Raw genomic sequence first — 13,626 nt, forward strand, 5'->3', positions numbered from 1 at the left:
TTCCTCTTCTCCTTGACAGTACTTCACAATTATTTCTGACTCTAAGAGCAATTGACATCATGCCCTGCGCAAACGAAGACACCACTCCACCACTCAAGCTGACCACAGTAGCCTTGAGCTGGCAGAACAAAATTCTGACTGGAGAAGAAGAAGAAGGTCTGGAGTAACGCCAGGAGGCCTACAAGCAGTTAGGGAAAGCCCGCGAGCAACGGATTACTCAGTTCGAGCATGCCGCACTTTCCAGTGGGTCACTATTTGCAAAGCTCGCGAGAAAGAGCTCTGGAGAGTACTCACTCAGGCCTTTAAGAATATTCCTGCTCATTAAAAGAAGCTCTGAATGAGGTGAGAGAGAATTTGGCCTTCGAAATCGATCTGTGGGCTCTGGGCTTTTGCAATGTTTGATTTTCTTTTGTCTCACTGAGATGTTACAAGAGGTTTCTCGTGCTTTCGACACAACGATGGAACGTAAACCAAAACTTTCGAAGTAACGAAAATGAATAGAACTGCACAGAACAGGCAATGTCTCAAATCAGACAGCCACACATAAAAGCGCTGGCATTGTTCTTACCTTTGCTCTTAACCATCAACATTACCACTTCAACACATCACCAAAGACAAAGTAGTCCTGATCATGCCTCCTCGCGTAGATCCTCGCGATAAAGCAAAGAATGTCGACCGCTCGAAAGGTCTTCCCCTTCGACTGGCTATTGTCGCAACAGACTGGGAGATTGCGAGACTACGGAAAAAGCGAACAAGACTGAGCGCGATTTACGTGGCAGAGAAGAAGAAATCTGCTCAAAATGCAGAGGCAAAGAGCAGAGGCAAGGAATCGTACAGTAATATGCGTGCCGGGCGGTAATGAGGGATAGAAGATATACGACTGCCACAGATAATGATGGATAGTGCAGGCGCTGAACCCACGAAGCGGAAATTTCAAGACCCACTCTCTCCATTCTCTTCGTCTGCACTTGACTGCTCCAAACATACATGTTGCTCTGATACCACAGCCAATACCGCCTGAATTTCTGTAATAGTGCCCATACTCCGCTCTGTTGACTATTGGCGCGTATCTCTTGATCAAGAGACGATCTACAATACTCGAATGTCTTGTATCTTCCAACCGCTGGGTCTCATCAGGTCAAGAGTAAGGCTATAGACGTTGGCATATTCAGTATTACTTATTTATTATCTGGATTGTAGTTTTTCGGTGTAGATATAGTCTCGTAGCTTGGTCATATCGCGGATGCGCTCCTGTATTTCGGCCATCCGCGCATGAAGCTCAGATATCTTTTCGTCGGACAAGGTGCGACGGGTAACGCTCTTAGAATCCATAGTTGAATTATACAATTTACATGGTCGACCCGTTGCGTACTGATATTGATAGTCAGGATCTGTGATTGTAGTGTTTGAAGATATGAAAGATGTCGTGAAATATATCACGTCCACTGCGTCTGCAAGTTATTCATGTACAGCATTGACTAGAGCACAGCGGAAGGATTACCATAATCTCTTGTAAATAGAAAATACCTCACGTGGTATTCTTTCTCTGTCAGTTCAGTCTGTTGCATATTGGCGAATCTGAAATACTGCGGAATCTGCACCGTATACACTGAGGTCCCGCTTGATTCAGCCGATGCTAGCACACCGATTAAGCGCCGCATCGTAGACTTTGGGAGCTTCGGTTTTCAGCATCGACTGGTAAAGCTTGATCTACACGTGCGTCAAATCGCTTGGCATCTGAACTGTGTCGTCCTGGTGCAGCTTCATGTCAGCTTTGTTCGGAGCTTCCTACAGTTCCTCGATTATCACAGGTGACTCTTTGTTCCCAACGTTGGTAAAATCTGAGTTTATGATATATGTCTCACGACTGCAGCGAGATGAGTGAGACTTTAAAGAGACTATGCTTGTGACACGGCTTACAGAGCTGGATCTTTTCAAGGATCATACTTTGTTGCTGTACGAGTCCGTCCCTATAGCCTTGATCGTCACCTCTGTTGACGACCTTGAAATGGCACGTCTCAGGACATGTATATATGGTCGCCTCCTAGCTAGCAAGCAACTCAGCGCAGTTTTCCATCGATACATATAGCGGCTACGTCTACCGCAACATACTTTCTAGGTTCTGATATGTCTCCTCGCTACATCTTCTCGGCTCCGGTAATCGCGCACTTCTCCAGCGTACGGCTTCGCAGTTCTCCATATCGCTGCTGTTTCTCTGGGTCATTACCATGACCGTGTACGCTTTTTTCGCGCAATCGGTTCCCTGGTGGGCTCCTCGACATTGCCACGCGCATCACCGGTGTTGCCATACAGGCACTTGTTGTCTACACAGGTTATCTGATCCCTCCAAGCAGGATGCATCCCTGGTTCAGTTGGCTGCGATGGATCAACCCCATTCAGTATGGTTTGGAGGGCTTGTTGGTCAACGAATTCTACAATCTTGAGATCCAATGCACGCCTCCTTATATTACCCCTGATATTCCCGGCGCTCAGGAACAATACCAGTCTTGTGCCATTCAAGGAAGCAGGCCAGGCTCGCTTACCGTTTCGGGCACTGACTATGCAGATGCCACCTTTGGCTATAGACGTAGCCACCTGTGGCGCAATTTCGGTATCATCAAAGGCATGTTCGTTTTCTTTGTCTGTCTCACAGCCATCGGTATGGAGAGCCAGAAGTCTAACAAGGGAGGCGGTACAGTCACTATCTTCAAGCAAGGACAGGTACCCAAAGCCATTGAGAAGGATATGGAGACACAGCAGAAGCCCGGTGATGAAGAAGCAGGCAATATCGAGGCTGCTGCCTCCAATGAGAAGTATGAAAGCGAGAGTTCGAGCGGCAAGCTGAGTGGCATTGCGAAGAACGAAACGATCTTTACGTTTCAGAACATCACCTACACTATTCCGTATGAGAAGGGCGAACGCGCGCTCCTCAAGGATGTGCAAGGCTTTGTACAGCCTGGAAAGCTGACAGCCCTGATAGGTGCCTCTAGATCTGGCAAGACCACCTTGTTGAGCACCCTGGCGCAGCGAATTTGTTTTGGTGTGGTACATGGCGACTTCCTCGTAGACGGCAAGCCCCTGCCATCTTCGTTCCAGCGTTCAACAGGTTTCACCGAGCAGATGGACATCCACGAGTCGACCAGCATAGTGCGTGAAGCCTTGCGCTTCTCTGCCCGCTTGCGTCAACCGAAGGAGACCCCTCTCTAGGAGAAATATGACTACTTTGAGACTGTCATCGATCTTCTCGAGATGCGCGACATTGCAGGCGCAGCTATTGGTACTACAGATTCTGGCTTGAATCAAGAGCAACGGAAGAGGCTTGCTATCGGGGTTGAGCTCGCCAGTAAGCCCGAACTCCTCATGTTCCTCGATGAGCCTACGTCTGGACTCGACTCAGGCGCTGCCTTTAGCATTGTCCGTTTCCTTCGCAAGCTCGCCGACGCTGGCCAAGCTATTCTTTGCACTATCCATCAGCCCAGTGCTGTCCTATTCGAGAACTTTGACCAGCTTCTCTTGCTGAAGTCTGGTGGCCGCACAGTCTACTTTGGCGATCTCGGCCACGACTCTCAGACTCTGATCAAGTACCTGGAGAGCAACGGTGCAAAAAAGTGCAGGCCTAAGGGGAACACAGCTGAGTACACGCTTGAAGCCATCGGTTTTGGCAATCCTGATTACAAGGGCGAGGACTGGGGCGATGTGTGGGCGCGATCCGAAGAGAACCAGAAGCTCGGCAGGGATATCCAGGACATCGCATCGAAGCGGAAGTCTGCATCGCAGAACGATGAGACAAAAGACGACCGACAATATGCCATGCCATACATGACACAGTGGCTTGCAGTCGTGCACCGCAACTTCGTCGCCGTATGGCGGGATCCTGATTATGTAACTGGCATCGTTACGCTCCACATTGTCACTGGATTGTTCAACGGCTTCACCTTCTGGAACTTGGGCCAATTCCAGATTGACATGCAGTCTCGACTCTTCTCGGTCTTCATGACCCTAACCATCTCCCCGCCTCTGATCCAGCAACTCCAACCCCGTTTTATCAACATCCGGTCGATCTACGAGTCACGAGAAGGCAACGCCAAAATCTACTCGTGAACTGCCTGGACCTGGTGTGCTATCCTCAGTGAGCTGCCCTACCGTATTGTGACTGGTACCATCTACTGGTGCTGCTGGTATTTTCCGCCGGGCTTTCCCCGCGACACGTACACAGCTGCAAGCATCTGGCTATTCGTCATGCTTTTCGAGGTCTTCTACCTTGGCCTTGGTCAAGCGATTGCATCTTTCGCTCCGAACGAGCTGCTCGCGTCACTATTTGTGCCATTGTTCTTCGCTTTCATCGTCTCTCTCCGTGGTGTAGTCGTCCCCTACGCCGGCCTGCCCAGCTTCTGGCAGGCATGGATGTATTGGCTCACACCCTTCAAATACCTTCTCGAAGGGTTCCTTGCTCTGCTCACCCAGGGTCAGCAGATCAGGTGCGACACTAACGAGCTGGCGATCTTCCCTCCCCCACCTGGCCAAGACTTTCAGGCGTATGCTGGGCAATTCGCGCAGCAGTCAGACGGGTACGTGGAAGCGCAAGCCGACGGGACCTGTGGATACTGCCAATTCGCTACCGGTGATGCGTTTGCAGCAAGTTTCAACGTGTTCCCGCAGAACATCTGGCGGGACTTCGGTATGTCTCTACCTCCTAGGTCGTGGTACCTGACTAACGATGTTGCAGTCATTATGTGGGCGTACATTTTCTTCAGCTTTGCACTTGTGTTTTTCTGCACTTATCTGTACCTTGGCGGCATGTGCAAGATCATTTCTGTTTTCAGATCCTTAGCGAGGAAAGAGAAGGCGGCAAAGAAGAAGCAGCGGAGTGGTGATGCAGCATAGAGCTCGGTATAGAATTGTAGCGCAATCGGTTCCTGAGTTCGGGTGAAATCGTAGCCCCGCGGCCGAGCCACCAGCGAACCGCCCAATTGAGCTTTAGCATCGTCCTATCCGCTCCTGGTTCTTCCCCGCGAAACACCTCTTCCGCATCTGTGCCATTCCGAGCATCGCGAGTCTGGAGCTTGTGGTAGAGTTGAGGCGCAACGGGTAGCTTCGCGGTGTTGACACGGACGTATAGCACGTGTACAGGTTGATCCATTTTGGCTGTGGTGTGTAGTACTTGAAGCGGTGTGACTGCGGAAATGAAGTCTCGGTGAGTACTTCTACGTCCTGTCACAAGCGTTCGTGAGGCTCTCAAACGGCTCTGCATTCTGACACCGCGGGAACGCACCGCAGCTGTCACGAGCTGCATCTCCACGAGTCGTGAACCACGCGTGCGGCATTTCTCGAAATAGCCTGAGCATTAGGTATCAAACAATTATATCTCGGCTTAAGCCACTCCACTTCGCGCCCGGGAGGGCAGCTGCTGTGCAGCGCTGCTGAACGAAATGCCTCAAGCAGTTCCGATCACGAATACCAGGGCACTTTCTGCGACAGCCGTCCGCCCGGAATGCTGATTTGTGAATCGTAATGGTCCACTGCAAGCGCAGAGATCTGCTAGCCCACGAGCTGGAATCGGAACCGCTGCTATCTGCACCGCCTCTTCGTGCCCAGCCATACCGACTATCGTGATTGTGCATGAGGGTGTTCGGTAGCTTTGGGCTGCAGAGCCGCGCCCGTGATTGCCTAGGTCCGCTACGGCTTCACAATCGTTTCACAATTTCTTCACGGACCTCGCAGGGCCATCACGAGGGCTGCATTCTCTTCCATTTCATTAGCAATCGCGCATTGATGTGGGTTATTTGTGGGTGGTGCAGGCCAACCATAGATGACGCATTGGCCCCCTCACAAAAGTAGCGTAGGCCCCTTTCCGGCACCAGGCATCTTTTTCTGTGACGCAAGGCTTGCTGTGGGGTAAAACCGATCAGCCGTCTGGGGCGGCCAGACGCGCCCAAGAGTTCTGACACTCTGAGCCAATGCGGCGCCTGTGATTGTAAGAGCGCACCTCGAAGTGCTTGGCTGCGACGAGGGAGGGGTTGCGGGCAGGACAGGTTGCATGGTACAATGATACCTGCGACTGCATGCGTACACGTTTGCAATAGGTATTCTCTCTGAGACATGTTCATTAGGCGCATCGTTGCGAGGGCTGTGAGTTCGCGCAGCCGTGTTCCTAAGCACAGTTGCCGGTCGGTTGTTCCGAGTCTTTCACGCTCTCGAGCGAACTTCCGCGTTATTTTCGTCAGCTGTGAGCCGAACACCACGAGTGCGCGACCATTCACCCAATCAGCACGCGCTGACCTAGTCCTTCCCCGGTCCACATCCAGACTGAGGGTGAGCGACGTCGTCAGTGTGGAATATCGTCGCGCTATTAAAGAAGCCTCAGACCCCGTGGTTTGAAAAATAAGCCCAGTTCCCTTGACCCAAGACTTCGTCCGTCACCAGGTGTCACTCAAGCAGCGATCACATTTCCATTCTTCCTCTGTACCTGCATTTGCACTCACAATGGTTCCTCAAGTTAACAAGACAAATCTCCACCCTTCCGGCATTACGTGAGTGACCTCACTATCCCGGCCAGGTCAATTGGCCGAGGTCGAGGCAAGCACAGCTAACAAAGAGCTTTCAGGCCGAAGAAGGAGCACACTGAGATTGAAGAGGAGCTCCACGACAAGGCTCACATTGACTATGACCGCGTAGCCATTGTATGCTGCCGACCTCACCACCGCCCGGATCTCGAGCTGACCACAATCCAGATTGCCAACCCTTCAGTCGCGGCTCTCTACGAAGATGCCCTTGTTTACGAGACTGGTTCCGCCATCACATCCTCCGGCGCTCTCTCAGCATACTCTGGCGAGAAGACCGGCCGTTCGCCCTCAGATAAGCGCATCGTCGAGGAGGACTCGTCGAAGGACGAAATCTGGTGGGGCCCTGTCAACAAGCCGATGAAACCCGACGTAAGTGCAGCTCATTCTCAGCCTTCCGGTTACCCTGCCGAGCTTCTTTGGAGTTCGCACCAAAATTGTCTCGTGAAAATCGGCGGCAGACGTCATGCGCGCTAGGCACATAGCCGATTGGGGCCTGATCCCAGCGCGTGGCGCTAGAGCTCGGCTCCCCCGCATTTTCCTTATGCAGGACGCTCTGTTCGGGATATTCATCACGTGGGCAGCGAACATCTCGCTAACATCACATCGCAGGTTTGGCGGATCAACCGTGAGCGTGCCATTGACTATCTCAACACCCGCAAGCGTATCTACGTTGTCGACGGCTTCGCAGGATGGGACGAGCGCTACAGGATTCGCGTGCGCGTTGTCTGCGCTCGCGCCTACCACGCTCTCTTCATGCGCAACATGTTGATCCGTCCTTCGAGAGAGGAGCTTGAGCACTTCCATCCTGACTATGTTATCTACAACGGTGGTGCTTTCCCTGCCAACAGGTACACCACCGGTATGACATCGGCTACCTCCGTGGCTATCAACTTCGCCGACAAGGAGATGGTTATCCTCGGAACAGAATACGCTGGCGAAATGAAAAAAGGGTAATTTACATCTCTTTCCCTACTTACATGAATCCAGGCTAACATCTGACAGAATCTTTACAGTCCTCTTCTATGAGATGCCCGTCAAGCACAACGTCCTCACTCTCCACTCCTCCGCCAACGAGGGTAAGAACGGTGATGTCACCGTCTTCTTCGGTCTCTCCGGCACTGGCAAGACTACCCTGTCTGCTGACCCCAAGCGAGCGCTGATTGGTGACGACGAGCACTGCTGGTCCGACACTGGTGTCTTCAACATTGAGGGTGGCTGCTACGCTAAGACCATTGGTCTCTCTGCTGAGAAGGAGCCCGATATTTTCAACGCCATCAAGTTTGGTTCCATCCTCGAGAACGTTGTCTTCGACCCCGTTACCCGTGTTGTAGACTATGACGACGACACTCTGACCGAGAACACCCGCTGCGCCTACCCCATTGAGTACATCGAGAACACCAAGATCCCCTGCAAGTCGGACAGCCACCCCAAGAACATCATTCTCCTCACCTGTGATGCTCGAGGTGTCTTGCCTCCCATCTCCAAGCTCAACCCAGAGCAGACCATGTACCACTTCATCTCCGGTTACACCTCCAAGATGGCCGGTACCGAGCAGGGTGTCACTGAACCCCAGGCTACCTTCTCCTCCTGCTTCGCCCAGCCTTTCCTCGCCCTCCACCCCATGCGCTACGCGAAGATGCTCGCGGAGAAGATTCGGGAGCACGGTGCCAACGCTTGGCTCCTCAACACCGGTTGGGTCGGTGCCGGTGCTACCACTGGTGGTAAGTTCAACATCTTTCCAACACACCGATTCTGTACTGACAACATCCTCAGGCAAGCGCTGTCCCCTCAAGTACACTCGCGCCATCCTCGACGCCATCCACTCCGGCGAGCTCGCAAACGTCGAGTACGAGACCTACGAGACATTCAACCTGTCGGTCCCCAAGACCTGCCCCAACGTCCCCGACGAGCTGCTCAACCCGGCCAAGAGCTGGAACGGAACTGCAGACTTCAAGGGTGAGGTTGAGAAGCTGGGTGGCCTGTTCATGGAGAACTTCAAGAAGTACGAGGATCAGGTAAGCTTTCCCGCATCCAATTCAGCATCCACAACGACTGACAACAACCCGCAGGCCCTCCCAGAGGTCTTAAAAGCAGGACCACATGTGTGTTGTTGCAAGCACTAGGCTGCCTGGCAGCTGGTGTAGTCCTTTTTTCCCAGGTTCTGACGATGTATAGGTGGCTTAGGTGGTCTAGAGGCCCTAGATTGTGCACCTCACGCGGTCGATCCCACGAACGACGTCAGCGCCCTTCCTACTTCCTACCTCTTCGATGATAGCATATTTTCTATTGCCTTTCTGTTGGTTGTGGGTATACATATGCCCACTGTTCGATGATTTTACTTGATACTCATTACGAATACCTGGACTTGGAGTTGGTGTTTCTCGATTGTTCAGGCCTGCATACTGCATGAGAGGACAGAAGAACTGATAGTGGAAAATTATATTGCATCCTTCAATTGTGCACTGCTTGTTACCTTCATGTCGTCGTTGCCTTGTTGCGCTCCTGCTTGCTTCGTCTTGCCGATACATAGGTAGTTGATTATAGACTAGCAACACGCTAGCAACACGTGTAGAACTTTTCAATCGTGACCATGTCTGCCGAGTCGCAAAGCAAATATGATCGACTCCAACAACCAAATTATTGTAGCCTCCGGCAGATTTGTCAATTTCGAGGTACTAGCAGATGGCCATCAACTACCCCTGAAAACATGAGGCTCCGTGGCCTGCTGCCCACTCTCCCTCCCGCCTGAGAGATATAATCTCACGCCCACGTACTCCTCATCACCTCATACGAGCAGCTGTCGCCATTTGACAGCTCGTCAACCCATATCTTGATGCGACTCGATCTGCTCATCGCGGCGTCCTGACCATCTAGTGTTGTAGTCTCTTCCAATACAATCTGTAAACACTGCATTTGACCTATTGTGCATTGCAGTCACATTCTTCTCGACAATTACGTCATTTTCGAGCTTGTTTGTTCCATGTTTGCACGCCTTATCTCTCACTCACAGTACTGCGACCGTGATCCAGGCTGGTTATAGGCACCATCACGCCGGTCGTAATAGGTGAACTATAGCAGCCCGTGAAGATATCGCTGTTAGATAGCCCGCCGTGGTACGCGATCTTGCGCTGCTACTAGCGCTGAGTTTATCTCACGCTCAGCGTCAAGTCAGCCGGTACTCACGGTTCTGATTGTCCATTCGCCAAATGATCAAGCCAATTGCTGCAGTAGCAAACTGCCAGCTTGATAAATAAGTATCAGAAGCTCACTTTCCACGTCCTCCAGTGTTGCCATACACCCCCCAATCCACAGTATATATCCATGCCCTTTCACTGCGCCCATGTGCTTGATCAGCAATGGCTACTACATTCGAATTCCACTGGTCTCTCACAGTGGAAACACCTCCTATAGCCTTTCAAAGATGCTTTCTCAAGCCTCTCTTGCCCTCATCTCTGCGGTTAAGTCGAACCCAACCATTTCTCAGCCTCTTTCGACAGACGTATCATGGCACCTCTCTCTACGGTTAGTTCTCCCATAGCAATTGGTGATCCGGATCACTGACTATCTCCACAGCTCTCCTTACGTGTCCAAAAGCTCACTTCCGAGATCAAGGAGAAGGAACAAGAACTCGCCAAGATACGCAAAGCTGAGCGCAAGACTTACAAAATATATATTCGCGCGAGAGGCAAGTTAGCATCCAAGAAGCAGCACGACTTGCAGAATCCGAAGACCAAGAAGTGGTACAACGTCTGTGTCAAGAGTACGGATGACTTGCAAGCCTTGACGGTACATGGCAGTCTGGAAAGAATTGATGTCCATATGCTGACGAGTACTAGGCAAAGCTCGAGCAAGCAGAGAGTGAACTTGTGAGCCTCAAGCAGCGACGTTCAGATGGTGTGGCACAGGACAGGGCCACATTTGAGGAGATGTTGCTTAGGCGCTGAGCGCGTGACCGGCCCCTGGACGATCGTTTGATCTCACAATATGTAACCACGTGGGTGAAGTCACATGATATCTTGTTGTAGCAGGTACCGCCCAGTGGGCAAGTGCACTTACCTCAGAGCTGAGAGCTCCGTACACAATCATCACAACACGACAACAGATAGCAATACAATTGTTGATCCCAGCCTCCACCTGACACTGCACCAGGCAGTTACAGTTATGAGCCCGGCTGTTGACTACACACGCTGTATCCGCTACTGCATGCCGACGAGCTATTGACTGCTGTCAACAGAGCTACGTCATCAAACCGCTACCTTTACCTTACCTTGTCAAGAGCCTCGAGCGCACTGTCCCGTACGAGAGTCGACATCTGAGAGCCGATAGAGCCTGATTTCAGGATGGCTACTACCGAGCTGGATGGACTGATTACGAGGACGACGGTTATACTCGAGAAGCCTGCGGACTGGGAGGAATGGATCTTCCTACGAAAGGATAGCGCGGACAGGCATCAACTGTGGTCTATGGTTAACCCTGATCTTGATGAGGGGGCCCTTGAGAAGCTTGAGGAGCCAGCAGCCGTCGAGGCGGAGCAGTACCATGACGAGACTGAAGAGGACACCGGCGTTGTGCTCAAGGACATGACGACTGAGGAGTTCCAGCGATACCAGCAGGCGGAGCGGAACTACGATCGAGCACTGGCCAGATACACGATCAAGAGGAAAGCGTTAAATGACTTTACTCAGGAGATCGGCCGAACAATCAGCCGCCGCCATATACACCTGATTCAGAGCGACGATACTTCGTACGCTCGCTTGAAGAGGTTGAAGAAGCACCTCTGCCCATCGACGGCTGAGAGGGAGCTACAGTTGATAACCAAGTATCGACAACTACAGAGTCGACCAAGGAACAACATTGATAGTTGGCTTGAGGAGTGGCTGCACGTCGTGCGGATGTGTGAGGCAATCCATCTGCCTGATGTCACATCACCGCGAGCACAGCGCGACTTCCTGCTAGCCATCAAGGGCCTTGACAATACCTGGGCAACGACCCAGCAAGCTACATTGTTTCGAGCTCAGCTGAACGCTCAGCCGATCCCGACGTTAGACGATCTTGTGGCCGAGTTTTCCATGTACTGGCGCTCAACAAGGCCAGTGGCATCGTCGCTTGGTACATTTGCGACACTAGGCATCGATCAGAGCTCTGACAGACGATCGGACAGCGCAGAGACGCAGAGTAGCAACAAAGAAAGAAGGCTTGAATGCAAGTGCGGCCTCAAGCACCGCTTTAAGGACTGTTAGTACCTTAGAGGGAAGGGCAAGCCTTAAGGCTGGACGCCGAAGCCTGATATCCAGGAAAAGTTCAGTCAAGCTATCAAGAGCCAGTCCCCAGTTGGACGAGCTATGCAGGCAGCTCTAAAGGCAAACACAGGCACAGCAGCTTTTAAAATAGCCTTGATTACACCGCGTCGATTTGACGACCGTAGTCCGACGATCGAAGACCTTGACAGCCATGTGCTACAGCTCACTATGAGCACAGACTGCACGAACAAGCAGGTAATCAAGCCAAGCCTGATCAATCGATGGATCCTGGACCCAGGATCGAACACGCATGTCACTAACACTAGAGCGTACGGCTGGAAGAAGCGAGCTAATGGGAAAGGTGAGGTTGTCAAAGCTGGCAACCAAGAGCTTCAGATACAAGAGTGGGGAGATGTGGTTCTACTCACCGACACGCCTACAGGCACAGAGCAGATAGAGCTCACCTACGTGGCTTATGTGCCAGGATTTCTCACCAACGTTGTTGGCTTATCTCGCTGTCGATCTGTTGGTATACACTTCAACTCAGGCCGAGATTGCCTGTACCAACGCAGATGGAACAACGTCATAAGCAAGCTTCAGTACATGGGCGGCCATTGGCTGATAGATGCCGACAGCATGGAGCGACCAGACGCCAGCTCCTTACTTGCAGCATCAGCTCATGCCCACAAGAAGCCCTCGTACGAGCCCAGGAAGCCACTACAGATTACGCCAGAGGAGGCTCACATCATGTGGGGTCACGCAGGCCGACAGGCGATCGATCGACTGCCGGATAGCGTAGACGGGCTGCAGCTGGTAGACGGCAACCCAGCACCAAAGTGGAAGGACTGTGAGATCTGTATACAGTCGAAATTGACGAAACTGGTCAGCCGGAGGCCACCGCGCGAGCCAGCTACCCGACCGTTCGAGCGCATCAGTATTGATCTAGTGCAGCTACTAGAGCAAGGCGAGCATTGCTATAACGGCGACCAATACCTATTCCACATGATTGACCAGGACACGAAGTGGCATGAAGGAAGCTGTATGCTAGACAAGACAAAATCTACTCTCACACGAGTCTTCAAACGACTGCTAGCTAAGATTAAGCGGCAGTTTAATCGCCAGGTTATCATCGTGAGGCTGGACATGGAGACTGGATACGTTGAACTGCTTGAGATATGCAGAGACCTTGGAATTGCGATTGAGCCGAGAGCGACAGAAGCTCAGAATGGAGCGATTGAGCGCGCAGGGAAGGCGATTGTGATTCAAGGCAGAGCTATCCGACTGCACGCTGGTCTACCTAAGGAGTACGCCAACGAGTGTGTCATGTCAGCAATATACCTACTCAATCGTACGCCAGTCGAAGCAATTGGCTGGAGCTGCCTATACACTAAAGTCAAGAGGATTAAGCCATTAGTTGCTCACCTTGAGGTGATTGGAGCGAGAGCCTATGTGCTTAATGAGAAGCTGCCACGCGGAGCCAAGCTCGAATCTCGAGCTCTTATCAGCCACCTGGTAGGCTTTGACTCTACCAATATCTTCCGAGTGTGGTTGCCATCCATCGGACGAGTGATACGAACCCGAGATGTTGTCTTCATTCGAGGCAAGCTCTGTGACGGCAAAGGCCAGTACGCAGAGAAGAGCTACGTTCGAGAGGCAGCAGAAGTGCTCGATATCGAGGAGACGCTCGATTACAGCAATATATTGACAGAACAGCTGTTCTCTCGTGAGAACAAGGACAACGCTGAGGGTATCGGAGATACGGTTCATGTTCAACTACCGCCGAATTATCAGCAGAGCCGTACTCAGCAGAAGAACACCACAGC

The 13,626-nt window shown here is 51.9% G+C and overlaps 3 protein-coding genes across 3 annotated transcripts; all 3 read left to right on the forward strand.

The window, feature by feature from the left end:
• Positions 1–2,228: 2,228 nt before the first annotated feature.
• On the forward strand, positions 2,229–4,884 carry M421DRAFT_99212 (uncharacterized protein; the record flags this gene model as incomplete). Its single annotated transcript, XM_033598726.1, has 5 exons — positions 2,229–2,234; positions 2,314–3,147; positions 3,208–4,097; positions 4,131–4,678; positions 4,727–4,884. 5 exons carry the CDS (start codon positions 2,229–2,231, stop codon positions 4,882–4,884), a joined length of 2,436 nt encoding a protein of 811 aa, XP_033451609.1.
• Positions 4,885–6,224: 1,340 nt separating this feature from the next.
• On the forward strand, positions 6,225–8,717 carry M421DRAFT_418003 (phosphoenolpyruvate carboxykinase). Its single transcript, XM_033591643.1, has 7 exons — positions 6,225–6,530; positions 6,605–6,680; positions 6,732–6,932; positions 7,173–7,513; positions 7,566–8,284; positions 8,337–8,578; positions 8,633–8,717. The coding sequence occupies exons 1-7, from the start codon at positions 6,484–6,486 to the stop codon at positions 8,684–8,686; spliced, it is 1,680 nt and encodes a 559-aa protein (XP_033451610.1). The 5' UTR covers positions 6,225–6,483; the 3' UTR covers positions 8,687–8,717.
• A 1,350-nt stretch (positions 8,718–10,067) lies between these two features.
• M421DRAFT_2860 (uncharacterized protein) lies at positions 10,068–10,507 on the forward strand (the record flags this gene model as incomplete). Its single annotated transcript, XM_033588975.1, has 3 exons — positions 10,068–10,085; positions 10,137–10,349; positions 10,400–10,507. 3 exons carry the CDS (start codon positions 10,068–10,070, stop codon positions 10,505–10,507), a joined length of 339 nt encoding a protein of 112 aa, XP_033451611.1.
• Positions 10,508–13,626: the final 3,119 nt, after the last annotated feature.

Source organism: Didymella exigua, assembly GCF_010094145.1.
Source record: "Didymella exigua CBS 183.55 unplaced genomic scaffold M421scaffold_6, whole genome shotgun sequence".
Classification (NCBI taxonomy): Eukaryota; Fungi; Ascomycota; class Dothideomycetes; order Pleosporales; family Didymellaceae; genus Didymella; species Didymella exigua.